A 23,548-nucleotide genomic window follows, 5' to 3' on the forward strand; every position below is an offset into this window, starting at 1 on the left:
TGGAAAATACTTGAAAATCCTAAAGAATGACAGAAATGGGAACTGTTTTTCTTATCATAAAGCTTGTGTCTGTCAGAGAAACTGGGTTTTACATCTGCTCCATGTACTATATCAGGTTTTTGCCATCTGTATTCATTATATTTCAGAGAATGTGATTTCACCCACAGTAACTGAATTCATGTAGCAATGAGCAGAGAAATTCTGCTATACTTGACTTTCTTTGGCAATGAGTCTATGTGGTCTGTTAGGGAAATAGATTGGCAGAAAGAAAAAAAAAGAAAAGCATGAATTTCTACAGATTTATAATTATCTAATAACAGGGAATTGCTGTTTTATATTTAATAACCAGATTTGGGGTGGGGAGTAAACATATCACACATTTTACAGTTTATTTTTGCATTATTAACATTTTCCCCTATCACATTCTCAAGTCTAGGTAATTGACAAAGCCATAAATTAAGTCCTTACTTGTAACATTTGAAAATATATATTTTGTTTCTAATTTCTAATTAGAAAATTCTAAATTCTAATTAGAAAAAATTTCTAATGTATAAATTCTTACACTGAAAATTTAGTGATCAGCCCAATAGAGCTAGATTCAGCACATCCTTGGCATAAGACAGAATCACAGAATCACAATCACAGAATCAAAGATATAGACTAGAAGAAACATTGGAAGCCATTGAATCCAACACCTTTATTTTACCTATCAGGAAATTAACGCCCAGAGGTTAAGTGACATTCCCAGAGTCATACATTTAACAGTAAAAATGGGAAGGGGCATCTACCTCTTATGAGCCTTTCCTTGGAATAAAGGTAAGTAGTTTAGCAAAATCAACTAGGGTATTAGCGACAGTGTATACAGCATCCAACACCCCTAGTCCCCTCCTTGTCTGATGGAAGGAGAGTAGTTGTTTCCTTATTCCATCCCCAGGGCTAATAATGATAATAATAATTACATATTTCATTTTTTCATGGAATTTATATAAAATCTTTGTCTAGAGGAAAGTCTCCTTTCAGGTAACTATATTATGAAAGGATCTTGGGTACTAGTTCATTCTTACAAGAGAATATTTTTATGTCTAATTCCAGTCAGTGACATACAAAGGATGAGATTGGTGGTGAAGAGTCAGGGTAAAGGGAAGTGTAACTTTCAGTGATTTCACTAGTCTCAGGAACATGATTATTTCAACCAAAATACATTAAGTATATGAGGAATGGACAAGCTGTGATGATTATCCTAAATCTTTCATGGAGGTCACATCACAGCAGTTAACCAATGCCAATTTGATCTTCCAAGACTTAATTAGATGATAAATAAGCTTGATTCTTTTTAATGGAAAACTTAACACACTCAATGAACTATAGAGCTACAAAAACACTGTGCTTACATTTTCAAAAAAAATTCAATCTAATCCTATCATTCTAGGAAAAAAAGACTTTATTGACAATTTGCTATTTCAGACTGCTGGTAACAACTGGTGAATGTTGTTAAAAGGATGATCAAGAGGGCAATAATTCACTATTAGGACACACAGTAGCCATCAAAGTAATGTTAATGCTACCTTCCAAATCAGAATTCTGCTCCAACTGGAGCAGAGGGTTATGTCTGGAGATGGGGGGCAGGGGCTGCACCTTCAGAAATCTAATCAATTCTCAAATGTCTAATATCATTTTGTAAATGTGTGCTTCATCTCTGCCAACTAAATCACAAGACTGTTGATGGCAGAAATTCTTATTAATTAATTATTAATGTTAGTTAAAGCTGCCAGTGGCTAGTTCTCCATTATCTCTAACACTGGGAGATTTTATTTTCTCTATAACCCACCACCGTCTTCCCAGCATAATGGTGAGGCTAGTACAGGGTCTTTCTCTACATGCTCAATGCTCAATAAATAGAGCAGACTGGCAAACTGCTGATGAGTTGTCAAATTCTGGAGTCTTTGCAAATGTCATCCATACTTTGTGAACACTCAGAGCTCTAATGATTTCAGATTCTGTTAACTGCTTTGTCAATATTCATATATAGGAAATCTATTAGAGGTGTTTGTCCATGAAAATGCAATAGTGATTTGCATTCATACTGAAAGAAACAATTCCAGGCAGTATTACAATAAAAGAGTCATCTGACCCCCAAATGAATTCAGTAGCCAAGACCAGATTTCTTCACCCTTAGATTCCTCTTGGCCACAGAGTTGAGGTTAAGACAGCCTGGTCAAAGGGGATGATACCCAGTTTAATATCAGTTTCCTTATAGGACGTAATGATAAAGAAGAGAGGTAAAATGAAAATACTAGCAGAAGAGATTATATATTGAAGGCATACCATCAGTTATAATTCTTGATTGTTAAGGATTAAGTATACAAGATAAGGAACAGCTAGCTGGCATAGTTGGATAGAAGGTTTGGTCTGGAGTCAGGAAGATTCAGCTTTCTGAGTTGAAACCCAGTCTCAGACCTGTGTGACCCTGAACAAATAAATCATTTAACTCTATTTGCCTCTACTTCTTCATCTGTAAAATGAGCTGGAAATGGAAATGGAAAATCATTCCAGTATCTTTGCCAAGAAAACTGCAATTGGGACCATGAAAGGTTAGATATAACTGAAAATAAAAACATTAAAAGATATGTTTTTAACTCTCTCTCTCTCTCTCTCTCTCTCTCTCTCTCTGCGTGTGTTTGTGTGTGTGTGTGTGTGTGTGTGTGTGTGTGTGTGTGTGTGTGTGTAGTGTGTGTAGGGAGGAGTTTTATCTCAGGGACCTCTTGCATGAATGAATGCATGAATGATGGGTTCAATCTCTCTTGAAGCAATTTCTAATTCTTTATTCCTACTGCTAGCACTCTAAAACAAGCCCTGCTCCTGAGGACTATTGCAATTCTTTTCTGACAAATTTTCCTGTCTCCACTCTCTCCATTCCATAATCCATCCCTCACATCAATGCTGAATTCTTTTTTTTTCAAATTCAGAGATATGGTTAGGCCACTCTTCTATTCAAAAATCTTTAGTGGTTCCCTGCTACCTACAAAGTTCAACTCCTTTGGCAAAGTTCATACTCCCTTTGCCTGGCAATCAAGTCTTTTCACAATTCAACACCCCTCTCTTTACATTTCCTAGTCTTTTTTTCATGTAACTACCCTCTGTAGGAACTTTTTAACTACTCTGTGTGAGTCTGGGTACCCTGTGCTTAGTAAGGCGTCCCACCCTTTCTTTACCCACTGAATCCTAGCCATCTTTTAAAGCCCAACTTAAATGCCATCTCAATCTTTCCCTGACAACTGTGGTGCCAATAATAATTCTTCTCCATGGCCCTTAAGTAATATTTTCTTTGTTCTTCTCTAATGCATTTATCAAACAATCCTTTTATCCTAGTTATTCATGTTTGTTTTTATCCTTCTGCTAGACTATAAAATAAATTCATGACTATGGGGATCATATTATTTCTCTATATATCTCCCAATACTACTGTTTACAGTTCTCTGTATAGACATTTAATAAGTGTTTGGTGAATAAATGGACATATAGGCATAAGGGATTATGATATAATGACAAGGACTGCTTGCTAAATAAATAAATGAATAAACAAACAAATAGATAGATAGATAGATAGATAGATAGATAGATAAGTAAATAAATAAATAAATAAATATTTTTGGATTGAATTGTGGAATCCTAAAATCTGGAATACATCTTGCCCCAGGTCTTCTAGTATTTTCATCAGGTCTGACTTTGCCAATCAACTAACCAACATTCACAGAGCCCCTTCTAAATGCAAGGTAGTGAGGGTGACAGCAGTTTGAGACATAGTCCCTCCTTTTAAGTAACAATAGTCTAGTCTGGGAAAAGGGGGCATAAATACACAAAATAAAACTCTTCCATAAAAAGCTATCATCCAGCAGTATATGTTTAACAAAGGAATTCCCTTTAATTCAGATAATAAGGACTATGAGATGGGAGTTAGAGATTTTGTTTTGCCTATTTCTACCCTTCCCTGTGACCTTGGTGCTCTCTAAGCATTGACTTAATTCATAAAATTAAGGGATTGGACTGGATCATTTTTAGCACCCTTTCACTTCAAACTTCCTATGATAAGTCCAACTCTAAAACTTAGTGATGAGTTAATAAGAAATAACCAAGGATGATGGACTTAAATGTGGTCCTGAAGGATAGATATGTGGCCCTGAAGGTGCTTATAATATGTAGTGGGGGATGGGAGGCAGCACCAGTGCCTTATAGGCTTTACTGCCTTCATTATACAAACCCACATAGGATGGCTTATCTAAGAAGGATAGTATATACCTAAACATACATTCTCTCTCTGTTTCATTGACCTCTGGACTGAGTAGACTACTTTAAACCTAGGATGCTCCTTTGCTAAATAAATTTCTTCAATCAGAAATATTCCAACTGTTGTATCTGGATACAGGTATGCAAAATCACAGTTTTACAAGTCCCAGTGAGACATCCAGAGTAGGCCTTGGTGTTGTGCTGCAATTTCTTACCTCACTTCTCTGCATATTGTCAGAGACTCCAGTCCCAAAGGCAAAAAGAGACCAGATTATTGCTGGCAAGAAATCAAATTGTGAGTTCTGTTCCAGTCAACAAAAAAATATCATTTTATCACAATTACCTGTATAAGAAGCATGCTACAGTGAAAAGAAAACAGCTTTGGGGTCAGATGACTTGGTTCAAATCCTATCTCTGATGCTACTATCTATTTGACCTTGGGCAAGTTACTTGTGTTGAACTGGATGGCCTCTGAGTCCCTTTTAGCTCTAGATTTATAATCCAATGATATATATCCTCAAGACCTTAATGATCAGAATTAGTGAACATAAATCCATCATTCCATAGCTATTGCAGCAGAGAAAGAAAAGTTGGCTCCCCATGCTCAGTCACAGAGGGTCTCTGTTATTCTTTAGCACCTCTCATGGGCACCAAATTAACTCAAAGACATAGGCCCTTACCCAGGGTTTCCTTTAATAAAATCAAATGTCTTCTGGCAGAGGAATTTGGTTCTCCAAGAACATAAGGGAATCCTCACAGGTTGGTAATGCTCATTAGAGACTCCATCAAGACTTTGTGATTCCCTTGCTGTAGATATTTGTTTGTTTGCATGGATGCTTGAGTCTGTGGAGAAGTCTGGGAATATCAGGGTACAGAGCCAAGAGAAGTGTGGGCAGATTTGGATAAGCTGTATAACAGAGACAGTCTCTCAAGCTTGGCTAGTCTAGCCTTCCAAGTCCTCTGATGTGGCAGATAGTGCCACACAGAAATACACGTTCACACCAAAATGTCTAAAGGCACATGTTAACCAGACCTCAGCACTTCCAGATTAGAAACTGGCAATCAGAGAATGTAAGATTATATGTATCATAGAATTAGAACAGGGAGGAACAAGGTCATTTTAGCTAATTTCCTTATTTTATAGATAATGAAATGAAATCCCATAGATGTCAGATGAATTGCCCAAGGGTCACAGAGTAAAGATTTCAGTTGAAATAGGAACCCAGCTCTATTTATTCTATCACTAACTTCCTTTCCACTGTTTGCTCCACATGGACCTGCACTACTATCAGAACTTGGATAATCCTATGACAAACTTTCTGGAAAAAACCACTTCACCTTCTTCCATCTATTCAAACAATCAAGCTAGAGCATAACCTTACCTAACTTTTCCATAAAACCTTCCCTAATAAATGTAGCATTCACACTCATTTCTCCTTCTGAATTCCTGTGGCATTTATTGTCTAGATTAAACAATTTGGGCTTTTGTTAGCTACAGTCTTGTCTTCTCCAAATAAAGTATAATCTTGTTGAAGGTAAGGATTACATTTAATACCTTCCAAGCCATCTTGCCTTTCTTGAATATCCTACAACATCCAAATTATGTGTTATTGTTTCTTTAGATGAGTATGTGCTTCTTGTTTTCATTTAGACCATGAACACCTTAGAGCAGGCTTTGCAGTAAAGTCATATTTTTTTTCTTTCCCATAATGACTAGCACATAATTTCATACAAGGGAATATTTAACAATTCAAAACAAAAAATTCTCAAATGGTAATTCATAGCTTCTAAAAAATGCAATGCATCTTGAATATGAATCTCACACATGAAGGATTTAATACTACCCAAAACCTTGCCATGGGACAAATCAGATTTCTTCCATAGAGAAATCTTGGTACTCAAAGCCTAGACCTTTGGGTATCAAACATACCTCAGACTCCTTGTGACCTGTTAATATGACTACACTCACTTCATGTGAAATGGGAAGGGAAAAAATCATAATAATGCAATATTTCTCAGCCCCACTAGATGTCAGACCTAAATTGTGGCTACTGCTACTACCTACAGGAATATGTTATGGAGAAATGAACCATGGAAGAGTCTCTCTCTCTCTCTCTCTCTCTCTCTCTCTCTCTCTCTCTCTCTCTGTGTGTGTGTGTGTGTGTGTGTGTGTATGTGGTGGGTGGGAGAGATAGGGGATGTCATACGATAACCTAATTTCCTTTTTTCCCCTACTGGTAGGAAAAAGTCGATTTAGAAATTCATCTCTTACTCTCAAGGTATTTACATGAAAAAAAGTACTGATTTGTCCTGGGGCTCAGGAAATGAGTGTTTTTAATAACCAAAGAGAGATGAAGTGAGTTATTGGGGCCAATGATAAATTCCCCAGAGGAAGTAGGGGGAATTAAATGCAGTAAAGTAGGACAGTCGATCTGTGATTTCCAACCCAACATTGCTCCTATAGGTATTAACTAGGGCTGTGTCACTGCCACTGTACTTTTACAAGTTAGCCCAAATCTAGCTCATTAAAGCAGAACTAGTGGATAGTGTTTTCCACCAGAATCATTCCAATCCCAACACTTGAGAGAAGCAATCCGAAACACAGGTAAGAGATATTCAAATAAACCTCTACTTCCAAGAAGCCTCCCTGATTCCTTTAGCTGCAAGTGATCTTTCTTTCATGTGATAGTGCAACATAGAGGCCTTTTGTCTCATTTCTTCTGATAGACTAGGAGTTTTATTAAGATTAAAGATAGCCTCTTATTTATAAACATTTCCTAGAGTTTAGTACAGTTCTCTTAAGAAGTTCTTATTAAATGGATGAATTAATGAACCCAAGAAAACAGAGTTAAATCAGACTTACCCTCTCTCCAGGATCACCCACTTGACCTGTTGGGCCAGCTGTTCCTGGAGGTCCTGGAAGCCCCTGACAAGTAATATGAAAGAAGAATAGAGTCATCCAGCTGCACACTAAAACTCTTATACTGACCCCTTTCTCATTCACTCAGTGGCAAAGAACAATGAGGGAAGAAATTTAGAGATTTATTTTTTTTTCCCCCCAGAAAGGCCAGAGTAGCCTTTCTACCCATTTCCATGGTTTTCCTTTTCTCATCTCCTTCCTAGGAAATAGAAATACAAGATTTCTAAAGCTCATCATTTCTTGCTCCTCAATTTGCTCCAATCGACATGGAGAAGAATCTCCATTAACATCCCAGCAACAGAACAGATGCAGTTTGCTACTTACAGCAGGGCCTTCTGGGCCAGGAGGACCTTCGATAAGCATTCCCTGAAAAAGAAACAAAAAAAATAGGGAATTCTGAAGCCACGAGACACATACCCTCCCCTTGCCCCCCCCCCCCCACCTCCATTCCATCTCCAAGAGGCAATAGCCACTAAGGGTTTCTGAGACCAGTGTGGATGGTTGCCAGTGGCTAGGGATACCTCTGGAGACTGAAGGACAGGGCTGTCTCCCCAACCCAACCACATGGTTAAAACGTCTCTAGTGGTTTCCATTGTCTCCCCTTCTGAGTTCTATGCAGTGATTTGCCACATGTATCTCTGTAATTAAGGGACTGTGGTAGGTGGGGTATAATATATTGTTGTGCTATGGTTTTTATGCACATATTAATCCATTTTTATAACATGAATCTGCAGAATACTAATCACTAGACTAGCAGGTTTCCTTTCCTGGTAGAAAAAAAAATGATAAATTCTTTAAAATCCAAAGAGAGAAATGAGATCTTTCTGTAGTCAGAGGAATCCACATCTGTCTTTACACAAGATCCCCAACTTTTCAATCCAAATCTTTTGTTCCCACCCTCCCTGGACTCTCTTTTAGTCCAGTTGCTTCCCACTTCTGGATGAAAATGAACTATAGCACAGGCCTGGAGAGAAGGAAGTCTGAGGGATCAGATTACACTTTATCCCAGGACAAGGGGCTTCTCGGAGGTTAGGGTTGATGGAAAGGTCATTCATGATGGCTCAGGGCCAGAAATAGAAAGAAAGGGAAGAAAAAGAATAAAAGGATGTTCATCACTGTGAGTGACTTTGTCTCCCTTCCTAGAGGATGAGGAGGAGAAATAAGTTAGATTTTTGTCTGTGGAGTTCCATTTTTTAGCGCATGAAGGGATTTTAGGACACAAAACATTAGAGCAAAGAATATCAGAGCTAGAAAGGGCCTTATTATGCACCATATAATGGCAACTCTAGAAAGAACTTTAAACAATAGAATGTTAGTTTGTAGAGTGGCAGTGCAAGAAGAGATCTTAGAACCCAAACTATCAGAAGACAGAATCTAAGAACTATAAGAGACCTTAGAAACCATCTGGTTTAATTCCTTCATTTTACAAATGGAGAAACTGAAACCCAAATACAGTGATTTGGACAAGCTCCTCCCCTTTCCCTTCATTAATAATCTAATTTTCTTTTGACTTGTATTTGTTGATAATGTGAGGCCTCATCTGACAACTAGGGAATAGGCAAATAAATTGTGATATATCAATATAATGGTATACTATAATAACATAAACTGATAAGTACAAACAGTATAAAGAAAAATGAAAAGATACATAAAGTTATATAAAGCAAAGAAATCAAAATTAGAAGAGGATGAACAATGACTATAATAAAGAAGAAAAGGGAAAATGGACACAAATATTTAGAAGTTCATGGACAGGAAAAAAGAAGGAAACCTGGAGCATAATGATTATTCTTACTTTTCCCTTCATCTTAAGATCAAAATGCAAATAGTCTAGATTTAATTTTTTTATAATGGGTTTGATTACATAGGTAATTTTTAATACTTCTTGAGTATTAAATAGTTTATAACAAATATTTTAAATAAATAAAAAATAAAGGAGTCCAAATATCCTTTCAATGATATTTCTGTTCCTAGCTTAGTGTTTTTCCACTTCCCAAATGGAGACTACATTCAATTGAGTTCATAGCATACTAAAATAGTATTTTGAAAATACATGATCATACATAGGCAAGTTCAACAAATATAATCACTGGAATGTGCTAACCACTCTTAATGAACGTTAGCAACTAGTTATTAAATAAACATTTAGAACAGAAAGATGGCAGAAAACAATGGCCAGAAAACAATGTAGATCCCAGTGAAAGAATAGCAGAGAGTTCAATTCCAAATAGCATCTGATGGCTCTTCCTACTGATCAGAATACAGTTCTGGGGATAGTAGAGATAAGTGTGGAAAGGTTTGCTATTCCAGAGAGATGGGAATAGAAGTCTTTGTGCTTTTGAAAATCAAAATAATTAGGACGTCTCCCATCCCTGGAGGACTTTCCTTGGGAAGCACAATGCCTCTAGATTTCAGCCTGCTTCTCATAAATTTGCCTCTGCTTAGTTGAGCAGTGTGCCCTTATAAGGAATCAAATTGCCTTCCAGAAAGCCCTGCCAGGTACTGCATCTATATGGGAAACATTAAAAAAACTATCCCCTGTAAAAATGGAGGGGACTTTCTGACTCATCCAGCAGGTAGTCATGTGATTCATGGCTTAAGAGGAAAAGTTAAGATTAGAGATTCGTATTGTGTTTGTGGGGAAATGGTTAGGGACATGGAAAAGGGTGGTGGGGGGGAGAGAAAGAATGAAGAAGGGAAAGCCCTGATTAGCTAATTCATGATACAAGCATTCTTGGCATCTCTCAGGATTCAGCAATCTGTTTATATGGAGCTAAGACTTCAGGGACATCTGGAGAAACTCCAGGTTGATAAATTCTAACTGTTTATATTATCTCTTCCAATGGGACTGATCAAGGGGGCAAGTTGGATGGGGGTGGAGAAGAAGGAGCCACATTTCAAGAAGCCATTGCTGAGAACTAGGGGGAGGAAAAGTTTGCTTTAAGTGAATCCATATGGTCATTTAAAAAAATAAGTTGAAATGCATTTTCATATATACATTTTTGCTTCTACTTTTGCAGTTTTATCTTTCAATCCGCTACTGTCTGCCACTTTCTCTAATTTTACTTCCAAAAGATAATACTCCCTAGTTAGAGTCCCTAGCACCTCCATTATATTTCCTAACCCCAGAAGCCATATCTTTTTCTCTAAACAGAGGACTAGATAGTTATATGAATAATTCAAAAGAAAATAATCTGGGTGCTTTTCCTAATGTTATCATATGATAGCATTAAGTCAATAATCCTTGATTGAAACTAATCTCATTACTCAGGGACAAGGATAATCCTCATGATTTTACAAGTTACACTGTACATCCCTATTTAGTTTGACCATTCATGGTAGCAATGGGGACCCCAAGGAAGCAATCAAAAGTCAAGGGCAAGTTCTATCAAAGAGAATCCAACATGTTGCAACTGGGAAGAGATTGAGCAAATCTAAGCTTTCTAATGAGCAGCCCAGAAGAGGGAGAAGCAACATTTGGTCTTGTTTCCTTTCTGGCAGTAGATGCTAGTGTTTGAAACTAGGTCCACAAGCCAAATTCTTTTGGGATGATCCTACTTGAGCTGATTACAGTTCCCCACCCCCTACCCCAGGCCCATTTCCATTGCAATTTTTCAAACTGGACAGCATGGGGGCAGTTTACAATTTTTTTTTTTACTATTTTCTTTCAACTTTTTTGCATACCTCTGCTCCAAAAAGGCCTAGTTACTTTCCAAAACCCTGAAGGATTGTCTCGGGTAGGGAGAGGGAATACCCCTAGTAGACTACAATCTGAGGGTTATGAAAAGACACAGCCCTCAGGGACAGATGTCTTGCAGGAATAACAGGAACTAGAATTTAGTTCAGTCAAATAAGAGTTATATGTTCCTTGGGGGCATCAAGCTTGACATTAGACCTGGGTTGCTCAAACCAATTCAAGACAGAATTTCTTAACTTGGCATCTGTGAAATTCTTTTAATTTTATTTTGTTACCTTTATTTTAATACTGGTTTTCTCAAAATTCTTACTGTGGTTTTAAGCTTAGCTTAATACTATAATGCTTTATTTGAAAATCCCCAGTATTTTACTTTATGCATTTCAAAACCTGATTCTGGAAAGTGGTCTACAGGTTTGACCAAACTGCCAAAAACGTATGGGACACACAACACTATTAAGAATATTTCTTAAAGGTCTTCAAAGAGAAAATACACCCTTTATTATAAGAAGTCTAAAGACAAATGGAGAATAGGCCAAGCAGATGTTTCTGTGTCTCCTGCTCTGGTTTTACACCTTGGATTGAAATTCTTGTACTTACTAGTCAGATAAATTACTATCAAGATGAGAACTTCTCATTCAATCTTCTTAGCTCCCATCTCTGGAGGTTCCAGGGTGGTATAAAAGATATATCACTGAGCTTCAAAATTCTTAATTTAGATCAGGCCTCAGACATTGACAAGCTGTGTGACCATAGACATAACATTTAACCCCCATCTGCCTCAATTTTCTCAACTGTAAAATGAGAAATAAAAATACCTACTGTAGTTGTGAAGATCAAATGAGATAAATTATAAAAAGTGTTTGATAGTGCTTGGTACATAAAGGGCCTTTATAAATGTTTGTTTGTTTGTTTGTGTGTGTGTTTGTTTGTTTGTTTGTTTGTTTGTTTGTTTGTTTGTTTCTTTCTTTCTTTCTTTCTTTCTTTCTTTCTTTCTTTCTTTCTTTCTTTCTTTCTTTCTTCCTTCCTCACCTTTCCTCTTTTTTCTTTCACTGCTTCTTTCCCTTCCTCTCTCTCTCTCCCCTTCCTTCCTTCCTTCCTTCTTTTCAGAGGTAACTAGCAAAAACCTACATTGAAAATATGCCTTTTGGGTTTGACTTCCCTCCTGGGCAGAAGCTAGATTCCATGTGACATAGTCCAACACAGAGACTAGGAGGAGTGTAGAACAATCTGAGTGTGCTTGAGATGGTCATAGAGTCTAATAAGGAACCCCAAAAGAGAAGGAACATAATTTGATCATGAGAGCATAGAATTGATAAAGCAAGAGAAGACAATATAAGTCAGATGATCCTAGATTTGGAACTGGAACAGACCTTGGAGGTTTACTTAGTCCAACTCTCATTTTGCTGATGAGGAAAGTGAGGCTTAGGAAGGGAGCTGTTCAATGTCTTACAGGTAGTAAGTAGCAGAAATGGTATTCAAAAATCATATCTTCACTTTCAAATTCAGGACACTAATATATGAAAGCAGAGAGTTTCAAGTTCTAGCCAATGTTTGGGGAAATTTTTGAATCACAAAGTGGGCTCTTTGGACCCAGGAGACACACTTTGACATTGTTTCCATGGCAATGCTATTCAAAAACCTAGTCCCAAGTTCTATTGCTGATCTCCTTTGCAATGGAAGCCATCTACCATCCCCTACTGAAAGTGAAACGTGGCAGGATGGATGGACTCTGTAATCCTGGCTCCCTCTCAACTTTTCAGCTCCCTAGCCCCAAGCAGACTTAACCCAAGGCCGGCACTCCCATTGTGGAAGCTCCAAGAGGCCACGCCCAGTGTTCTGAGTTACTTGGCACCATTCCTCCAGCTTCTTAGTCTACAGAGGGTCTGACCACAACTGCTAAGGAATGCTGAAGATTTCAGAAGGTCTGCAGTCCTCATCCTAGGCCCTTTTGCTCAGCTACCCCCTACTACCCTCCAAAGTCACAAACAATTGGTCCATTGATACTCAAAGGAAGGTTCTAGGACCATATAGAAAAGTGTTATTTTTCTAACTTTATTATGAATTCATTGACAGGAGGAACTATGTCTTATACTTCTCTGGTAATCCCCCCAACAGTGCTTATCATGTCACTTTTCAAATAATAATTTCAATAACTAATTCAGCCCAATGAAAACTCATGAAGTACATGCCATATCTAGCACCATGCTATGTGTTGATGATGCAAAGGTAGATACCACATTAACTCTGGTCTCTGGAATTTACAATATAATGTAGAAAAAGTCAAGGACTCAGATAATTATGGTTCAAGAGAAAGATACTTAAAAGCAAAGGAAATGTCCAGCCCAAGAACTACAAAAAAATTCAAGGAGAGATAAATCACTTTAATTTATGGAGGAAAAGGATTGCTTCTTAGAAGTGATAGTACCTGAGTTGGCCCTTGAAAGACGAGGGACTTCAGTAGATGAATGTAAGGAAATTAGGGATGGGGGAGTTCATTCTAAGAATGGAAAATCACATGTCCATGGAGATAGAGATAGAAGAAGTCAAGATGGGAATGGAGGATGGATAGTAGTAGAGACATAGAGAATGTTCCAGGGTATATAATAAGACCAGATTAGGTAAATTGAAAGAAGTCAACTGAAAGTCAGAAACAGATCCCAAGAAAATTCTGTCAATCAATTATTCTGGGTCTCAGGATCTCCCCTACATGTTTTCCCTATAGGCAGTACTTTTAGAATATTCAAGTTTGTTACATGACACTGGGTATACTTTTTCCCATTCTGAGGAATTTATTGTGTACTTGGGAGATTCCTCATGTGTTGTTTCATTAAAATGCATTCTTCTCATACATTGAAATTAGGATTTTAGGGCATAATATGTTGATGGTTTGCATGTTTATAATGACAAACTCTCAAAAAGAGCCACCAGCTCCTCTGATGGCATCATCTTCCAATGAAGGAGAGATCATTTGGGGTAGTAAACCCTCCCAGTGAGTTTTAAGGAAGATGGAAAGTATGCTTACTGGTTCAATGATTGCAGGCTCTCCCTTTTGTCCTTTTTCACCTCTGGGTCCTCCAATCTAGAATATATGAAATATATGAAAAACAGCATATCCACAGAAACACATGAAGATGAAATAAAGTGCTATCCATGGAGTCTCTTTTACATGGTTATATGTATGGTCCATTTTACATGACAGATAAAAGGGAATGTTTAACTGTAGATTCAGAAAGCTAAGCTTTAATGTGATATTTAATGAGCATATTTTATAATAAAGACATATTACATGACATGTTATATACTATATCATATTATATTAATTATATTGTCATATCATAGCATATATCACATTATATCATATGAATCATTATATTAAAGCATATCATAATATACATAACATAAAATATACATAATTTTTATATATGTATATATTCACACATATATGTGTAGGATTCATGTCTTCTGAAGGAAACTATTAGTAACAAAGTTCAGGCAGGAAAGAATTATTCTTTCCTAAAAAAGATTTGAGAAATAATTATGACATTCTCACCCCTTCAAAAATTGTATCTTGGTTTGCAGGCATCCCAGGTCCAATCTCTGAAGGGGAGATGGTAGGATCAAAATAGGGATCATAGTAATTATCAAGGTCCTTAATAATTTCCTCAGTAAAATCGTTGTCTGTTCCATCTCTGCCTTGATCTGGGTCTGGGAATGGTCCAGTCTAAAGAAAGCAATAATAAAAAACACAGCAAGGTCATCTGGTCTGATCCCCTCATATTATAGGAATGAAACTAATACCTGAAACTGCCACTCTTGTGGCATTCGCCTCTCCCCTGAAGGAGAAAGAAGCAAGATATGACAACTCACAGCTCTAGAGCTGAAAGGGACTTTAAAGACCAACTTGTCCAACCCCCTCATTCTATCGTTAAGGAAATAGAGGTCCCTGGAGGTTAAGATACTTGTCCAAAGTCATACAATGAGTAAGTGGCAGAGGTAGGATGTGCCAGCCTCTAGATTCTGAGCTACAGGCTGATCTAAGAGCCTGTTCTCTTTCTATTGTTCTATCCTGCCACCCATGTCAAAAGTACGTATTCTAAAATTATTTTTCTATTAATACCTTAAATTTTTATAGGCCTTGATTTTTCTATATATTTTCTCACTCATCTGCTCTTGATAACATATAGACTTTATGACTGATGAAAAACTTTACATTTACTACTTAACTGATCCTCATAGAAACTTGCGAGGTTGGGAGAACAAGATCGTTTTGCCCATTTTACAGAGGAGGACATTGATGCACAGGAATTACCAAGTGTCAAAATAGTGTGAGTCAATGACAAAACCACAATCCTGTATGCCATTTTCCATATATATATACATATATATATGTACATATATATGTGTGTGTATATATGTATATATATATATATATATATATATATATATATGACCAGCTACCTCCCCCCTTGACCTGAGCTAGATTGAAAAATAACAGAACAGAAGTTACGTTGGTAGAATTGGTGATGATAACAGTGCTAGTGGGAATTTCAGCTCCTCCAACAGTATCAGTGGGTTGGTCAGGGCTATCAACTCCATCATAGAGATCCTCATAAGGGGGTGGTGTGTAGTATTCCTCATTGATGGGTCCATACTCATAGTCACTCCCTCCCAGGTTTGGGTCCTCTTTGTCATTGGTTTCAGGGACTGGTGGTGCATCTGTTGGAGGTGGTGTCTGCTCCTAATAGTCAGGTGTACATCAAAATACTGTTACCCAGGAGGCACATGCAAGAGATATAAATAGTCACATAATTATTAAATTATTGAGATATAACTCAGAGAACTGGAGATAAAAGAAACCATCACAAATTCTTGTCTTTTTGTGCCAGTATTGTGCTAAATGCTTCATGATTATTTCATTTATTCCTCACAGCAATTTTGAAAGATATGTGTTGCTATTATTTCTTTTTACAGTTGAGGAAACTGAGGCAGCAATTTTCTCAGGGCCACACAGTTTTTGAAGCTGGATATGAATTCAGGTCTGCTGCTTTTGGGCCGAGAGCTCTATCTACTGCACTAGCTAAATATTTCCAGGGAACTATTGTTCAAACAGATCTGTGAGCAGGAGACAAGGCAGACAGGGATGGAATGCTATTCAAGCTAATCATAGAAATGTTTATTGTGGAAATTGTTTTTTTTTAATCTGGAAAACCAAAGAATATTAGATTTGAATGAAGCCTCAGGACTTGTTTTACAAGATGGGAAAAATGAGGCCTAGAAAAGAGGAAAGATTTGCCTAGTATTAACATTTCACTAATGGCAGAATGAAGACTACAACACAAGTCTCCTGACTTTCATCGACAGACTTTTTACAACACTCTTTACTCAAAGAACTCCACTTTGCCTTTTCTTACTATTTATTACCTGGACAATGATAGATGTTTAAATCCAATTGTATAAGGGAGCTAGATCCAACTGAACAATGAATAAGACTGTTCAATTTTTCCAAGTGAGCATCTTTTGCTACAAATTTTACTTTGGTCTACTGTTTTCTAGTTTATCTAGAGCTAAGAAAGTATTAGTAATGCATATTAAACTTAAGATTGTGTGCATATGTATATACATATGTATAAGTATATATATATATATGCATATATATGTATATATACACTCTTCTGGAGAAGGATTTTTTTAATTTTTAAATTTAAATTTTAAAATATTTACAAATATTTACAAATACACCTAGTATTGATCTAAAATAATACCTGAGTTCAGCAGAAATGTAATAGAAGACTGAGGAGAGAAGTCATCAGACTGTTATAATTAATAATCACAATAATAATGATTTACATAGTATTTAAGACTTTAAAAATATTTTACTTGCATTATTTCTTATGAGTTTCACAATACTATTCATTGTCATATCCCAAACAATCAATGTCCCCTTCCCCTCTCCCATCTCACTCAAACCTAACTCTGACAAACTCTAAGTTAAAACATTTCACTGACTCATGAATAAAGGCAGATAGTTCACAAACATCAACATAGCCTGTCAAATGGGACAATACACAGTTACCATCCACATGTACTTTGCACAGCTTTACACCTAGACAAAGGTTCTTGTTTTTTAAAACTCTCTTCACATTGTGCTCAGGTCCCCAAAATGTTTAGAATTCTATTGTCAGAAAAACTCTAAACAGAAACATGAGAGGAGATTGGCCTTCACCCCTCCCTCCATCTGGCCCATACCTCAGCAATTTCTGTAGCTTCTCTAGCAGCTTCAACTGGTTTTTTGGTGGGGGTTGGGACTTTTCCTGGGTCATCAGGGTCTTCATAGTATGGATATTCATAATAATATGTCTCACCATCTCCCTCTCCTTCAGGATACTGCAAAGAAATCACATTAGGAAGATTTTGAGAAGATAAGGTCATCTGGAAGAAACATCTCTGCTTTTTAGGGCCAAGGGAAATTTCATTTTAGAGGATTTTAAAAACTTTTTTGTTTGTTGTTTTTGTTTTAGCAAGGTCAAGGGTTAATTAATAAATTCATTGTCATGTTAAAAAAATGAAAAGTATACACCTTAAGTTATAAGCACAAGTAAGATGAAACCATATCTTGTCTTTCTAAAGCAGCCTAGAGTTGGAAATAAGTTCTTTTACAGGATTAGAGGCTCATGGAATCATAAAATCATAACACTATTTGCTATTTTACAGAAGAGCAAATTAAGCTTTTGAAATATACAGTTACTGGTCCAGTCTTATAACTAGAAGTCTCAGACCCCAAATTTTGAATATCATCCTCATAGTACCATGGCATCACTGGGTATAATTGCAAATATATGGTGAGGAACTTGTTATTTAAGGGCATTCTCTAGTGACTCATTTTGAGCTGGAAGAAATTTTTACTTTCTTCCAAAACCTAATTTTACAGATGAAGAAACAAAGGAGGAACAAAATAACATGCTCAATAGTATATAAACATGGCAAAAGTCTGAAGTGAGATTCAAACCCAGCTCTTCTTTCTTTCTTTCTTTTTATTTTTTCTGCAAGGCAATGGGGTTATATGACTTGCCAAGGCCACACAGCTAGGTAATTATTAAGTGTCTGAGACCAGATTTGAACTCAGGTATTCCTGACTGCAGGGCTGGTCCTCTATCCACTGCACCACCTAGCTACCCCCCAGGTCTTCTTTCTGCCAAAGTCCAACATTGAATCCATTAGATCATGTTTCCTCTGAATATTACTATCCATCTGTCTATTTTTCTTTCTATAAAAATGTATGTATGTATGTATGTGTGTATATATATATATATATATATATATATATATATGAACAATAGTTATTTAAATTAATTCTCTTTTGACTAAAAATAAAACTCTGTTTAACAGGAAACCAAATAGGTATCTTATGCTTTGGTCAGACCCTGTAGAGAGTGTTTTATTGAATTCTTAGTACCACATTTTTATGAGATACATTCAATTCAATTTATTGTCTATAATATATGGGTGATTGAGTCAGGACTGGAACCCCAAAAAGATGAAGTGTGTCTGAAGAAATGTATTCCATATGAATTCTGAGTAAATGTATTCCATATGAATTCTGAGGAAATAATTAGACCACTAGTTTTTTAGTTCTAAGATGGGAAACTTGTTTTAACTCAATCAATGAACTTTCTACCAATCAGAGAAGTTCAATAATAGGATGAATTCTCTTAAGAAATCTAAAGAATCTAAAAAATTTTAAAGGTAAAAAAATAAGATAGCATGCACATATATTTACATTTATATATGCTGATTTTAACTATGAAAAAAATGCATATTCATTGATAAAGACTAGGAAAGAATTTAGAGGAGTGTAAAGAAAGGTTAATGGCTAAATGATTTATCACCTTTATTTTTTAATTTTTTTTGTTTTTGCAAGGCAATGGGGATTAAATGTCTTGCCCAGGGTCACACAGATACATAATTATTGTCTGAGGCTGAATTTGAACTCAGGTCCTTCTGTCTCCAGGGCCAGTGCTCTCTCTATCCACTGCATCACCTAGCTGCCCCTATCTATCACTTATATAAAGATCCTAAAAAGTTATTCTACTGATTTTTATGTCTCCAGAACCCACTACTCTACTCTAAACTTTCATCTTATTATGGAATGGTATGCACTATGGTCATCTGTGTCGATGCTTTAAGGTTCTTAAGGGCAGGGACATGTCTTAACTAAATTTTTTATCTCCCACAAAAAGTTGTATGTTCCACAATCTCTCACAAAAGAGTACAGAAGCATTTAATAATACTTATTGTGTGGAAGCATTGTAAAGTTCTAAAAGAAATTTCTTTGATAAAACCAAATGACATATATTGAAGGGGTGGTGGAAAGGAAAAAGAATATGATACTATAGGTTGAATGGGACTGCTTGGTAAGACATTTCTAAAATTAAACTGCAAACACAACAACAATAACCATAACAACAAACTTCTGTAGTTTTCCAGGAGATACTGGTTGTTTTGTCAGCTACAATGAAAACCAGAAGCACTCATTGGATTGAGGGACATGCAAAATGATTGCTGCCTTAGGCACCTACCACCATCCTTTTATATTGTGGCCTAAGCTGGTAAAGAATATGGAGAGAAGCCTCAGGAAGAAGGGGAAGAGAAAAATGTCTGCAGTTTCTAAACTCAGCTTTAGAGGTTACAGGAAGTAGATTTTAAATGAGATGACCTGGGTTTTCCTCATAGTTCTGCTACTGACTATAGCCATGACCTTGGGTTTATCCATTCAAAACTTTAGACTTCAGTTTCCACTTCTCATGAATTTTCATACTCATGGAAACTTTTGATCTTTTCCCTTTAAACTTCACATTGCAAATGTGCAGGACAAAGGCAGAGGATTGTGAAGGGTTTTAAGATATGATCATCAACAAGAGCTTATCAAGTGACATAAAGATAGCTCTTTGGATATCAATATACAACTATGCCTGTTTTGTTGCTGTTGTTCCTGTTGTTGTGTATTTTTAAAAAAATCTCTCTGCTATCAATTGTTGAATTTCTCCTGGCCCTAGGGTTAGTTTTGCTTCCTTCTGCTGAGTAGCAAGGAAGCTGATCAAAATTATGCATGAGGGTCTCTGACCAAAAGTCATGGTTTTTTTAAAGTTGTACTTAAATTTATTTAATAAAAGATAGCTCAAAATTATATATATTCTTGAAAAAAAGCAATTTTGATAAAATTTATTATGGTAAGTGCTATTATTCCCATTTTATAGATGAGTAAATTAAGCTTCTGAGAAGTTCAGTTACTCACCAGTCTCATAAATAGGAAATATCAAACCATGACCTCTGAGCACACTTCATAGTGTTATGATACCACTAGGCCCGAATTTAAATGTACTGGAAAGAACTTGCTATTTAAGTTCATTCTCTGAAAAGACTTTTTTCTTAATATGAATAGACCTCTTTTGAAGTGACTTGTCACCCCATAATTTATCACTTGGATAAACACAGACTTTCACAGGATCATAGATTTATAGTTGAAAGGGATCTTAGACATAGACTTGTGTTAACATTTTATTTTAAAGATGAAGAATCTGATGCTCAGAAAGGAAACGTGACCTGATTAATATCATGCAATGAATTCATAGCATGGTACAATTTCAAGGAAGCCTCAATTGTTATATATTATTAATAACTGTAAATCATTCCTCTCCAGATTTCAAAAGAGTGGATGGACTCAATATCTCAGAGATACTCAAATCCCTAAAGATGTTAAGTGGATTAAGAAGTATCCAGAGGGTTAGAACAGAACAGTCTTCTTATGTATTCATCAAGTATAAATATGGATGCAAATAAGATCTCAGAGCTACTCTAAGTTCCTAAGAATGCTAAAGGGTATAAAAGTATCCAGAGAATGGGGGTAGGATAGTCTCTTCTTACATATTCATCTGGGTTGGGGTCCTGAGACTGTGGGGTGTCTGGAACAGCAGTATCACAATCCGGGCTGTAGTGTTCGCAGTAATCATAAGCCGCTCTGGCATCAGGGATGATAAGAAGCTGCTGGATATCACCCTAGGAAAAAAAGAAAGAGAGAAGGAGGGAAAAGCTGTGAGTAATGGTTGACATTTAGATGGTCCTTCAAATTTTACAAAACAGTATCTCATTTTTGAAAGGACTATGCAGAAAATATCTCCACCAATGTCCATAACTTGGAAGAGAAACCCTAAAGCGCTGCCCAAGGCACTTGACTTGTCCAGGGTCCACACATATTATCAGAGGGCAGATTAAAAGTCAGGTTTTGATTTGTTTTGTTTTTCTGTAAGCGTGCCCCACACTATAAGTAGCTACCTTGCCTCTATAGGTATTTTAATTCCTAATTTGCCGATGAAGAACTGAATGATCATGAATTTAGAGTTATGAGGAATCTCACACTACTCCTGACAGACTGTCCAGTATGTCTAAACTAGTAGAAAGAAGAAGTTAAGCGGTACAATGCAAACAGCAGTGAATTTATAGTCAGGAAGACTCAAGTTCAAATCTGACTTCAGACACTTATGATTTTATGGACCTAAGTAAGTCACTTAACCACTTGTCTGCCTCAATTTCCTTATCTGTAAAATTATAATAACACCTATCTTACAGGGTTGTTATAAGAATTAAATGAGACAATATTTGTAAAATACTTTGTTAAACTTAAATTATTATAAAATTATTATATTACATAAATCTTATTATGTTAATTTCTATTTACATTTTATTTCTGATTGATATTCAAATACAATCCTAACTAGCACTTATACAATATTATATGATTTATGAAGTTTTTTATAAAAGTAATGTTAGGTGATCTTCACAACTCAGAGTTATGTACTATTTTGCAAGAAGGAAAATGACAGTCTTGTGACTTGTCCAGGATCAGAAAGTTAAGTATATGAAGTCTTGTTTGAGAGACCAGAACTCTACCCATTTCTTAGATTAAGTGATATAATGAGATTAACAGAAATAGCTAAGTTAAGATTGTGATTTCAGGGAAGTCTCCTGAATTCCCTCTCTTTCCTTTTCTAATTCCCTTCCTCCATGAAATGCCCTCTCACCTTAAGTGCCCTTACAAAGTCTCTTCTCTTTGGGCAGAGTTTCTGGTGTTATGGTATCATTCACCTACAGGAGGCATTAAGGGACTGAACTGATTGTTTGTTCCAAAGGGATTTGTGTCTTAAAAAGGAAATAAAGTTGAGAGAAACCCACTCAGCTCACAAAGAATGGGTATGCTAATGGTGGGACTATACTAGAGAGAGTATTTTTGTGCATAGATAGAAACTGATGGGTGAGAAAGAAGAGATAGTTATTCAGTTACTCTCTCACTTTGTCCCTTTGTGATTGGGGCACTTACTGAAAAACTGACCATCCAGGGTTAGGATTCAGGCTGTGAACAGGAAAAAAAATAAGTCAAGCTTATGGGTTCACAGAAAGGTAGGGAACCCATTACCATAACCTGAATGCTTTAATTCCCTGAGATAAAAAGGAGAGGTATCATTTCTTTCAAGATCCAACATTTTTTTAAGATGGGATTCAATAGTAGCTTAAAATAATAGAGTATCAAAATTGGAAGTAAATAAGCAGACATTTAGATCAAACTCTATCTGAACAATACTTTCCTTTAACCATTCTCAACAAATAGTCATCCAGAATCTACCTGAAAACCTTCAGCAATAAGAACTCACTAACAACCAACACAGCTCATTTCACTTGAAAGAATTTCAGTTGTTAAGCAGTTCTCCCTCATATTCAGTCCAAACCTACTTCTCTTTAATTTTACCCACCTGATCCTGAATTCTGTTCTGCTCAAACAGCATCCTAACACTAGTATACTTAGCACAAGGTAGATGTTTGGTATAGTCTGGTCCCTTTCCCAGATAGAATACACCATTCTGTAATCTCAAAGGTGGCTTATGTCATCACAACAACTAAAGATCCCCTGCTTCTTTCTATTTCCTTCTACAAAATAATCTGATCCCTTACATTGATGGTTTCTCCAAATACTTAAGTCCCATAATGAGTTTGTATAGCTTTTATGCAAGAGGTAGCTCCTTGGATCACACAATCACCACATGGCATCAATAATTATGTCATCATGAATGAGGCCCATCACCCCATCCAGACTGCAAACAACTTGAAGGCAAGGAATGGGTTTCACGGCTTCTTATGTGATGTGCCTAGTAGAAGACTACAAGTGTAGTTCAGCAAAAAACAAGTCATGAAAGAAGAGGAATAGATGGGTACAGGAAGTCAGGAAATCTATTTCCAGATGACCCTTAGTAAATAACAAGCTATATTAGAACACAATTAGAACACACTGAAGTAAATTTCACAATTTATCAGGAGCATCTCATTCCTGTTAAATATGAGCTTCATTTCATACCATTTCAGTACATAAAAATTTTCCAACTAAATTCATATATAAACATATGCATATGTTTATATATAACCAATGTGTTTATATATACATGTATATAAATGAGAGTGTATATACATACATACATACATGCATACATACATATAATTTTTATGAGCATTTTATTAACATTTGGGAAACTTTTATATTCAGCCTTAGCCTTTGGTCACCTTAATCCTAGTTCCCTCTCCTTAAGTAAAATGAAATTGTTCTC

The 23,548-nt window shown here is 36.3% G+C and overlaps 1 protein-coding gene across 2 annotated transcripts in view; it reads right to left on the reverse strand.

Annotated features, from left to right (window-relative positions):
- COL5A1 (collagen type V alpha 1 chain) overlaps nucleotides 1-23,548 on the reverse strand; it is a 288,050-nt gene that overhangs the window by 122,247 nt on the left and 142,255 nt on the right. For both annotated transcript variants that reach the window (XM_074210737.1, XM_074210736.1), the window contains exons 5-11: nucleotides 20,823-20,954; nucleotides 17,148-17,285; nucleotides 15,409-15,639; nucleotides 14,452-14,622; nucleotides 13,924-13,980; nucleotides 7,529-7,570; nucleotides 7,148-7,210 (exon numbers count right to left, since the gene is read on the reverse strand). In XM_074210737.1, coding sequence (XP_074066838.1) covers nucleotides 7,148-7,210; nucleotides 7,529-7,570; nucleotides 13,924-13,980; nucleotides 14,452-14,622; nucleotides 15,409-15,639; nucleotides 17,148-17,285; nucleotides 20,823-20,954 — 834 coding nt within the window. The remainder of the gene's footprint in view (nucleotides 1-7,147; nucleotides 7,211-7,528; nucleotides 7,571-13,923; nucleotides 13,981-14,451; nucleotides 14,623-15,408; nucleotides 15,640-17,147; nucleotides 17,286-20,822; nucleotides 20,955-23,548) is intronic.

The sequence above is a fragment of the Macrotis lagotis genome, chromosome 1 (assembly GCF_037893015.1).
Source record: "Macrotis lagotis isolate mMagLag1 chromosome 1, bilby.v1.9.chrom.fasta, whole genome shotgun sequence".
Taxonomy (NCBI): Eukaryota; Metazoa; Chordata; class Mammalia; order Peramelemorphia; family Peramelidae; genus Macrotis; species Macrotis lagotis.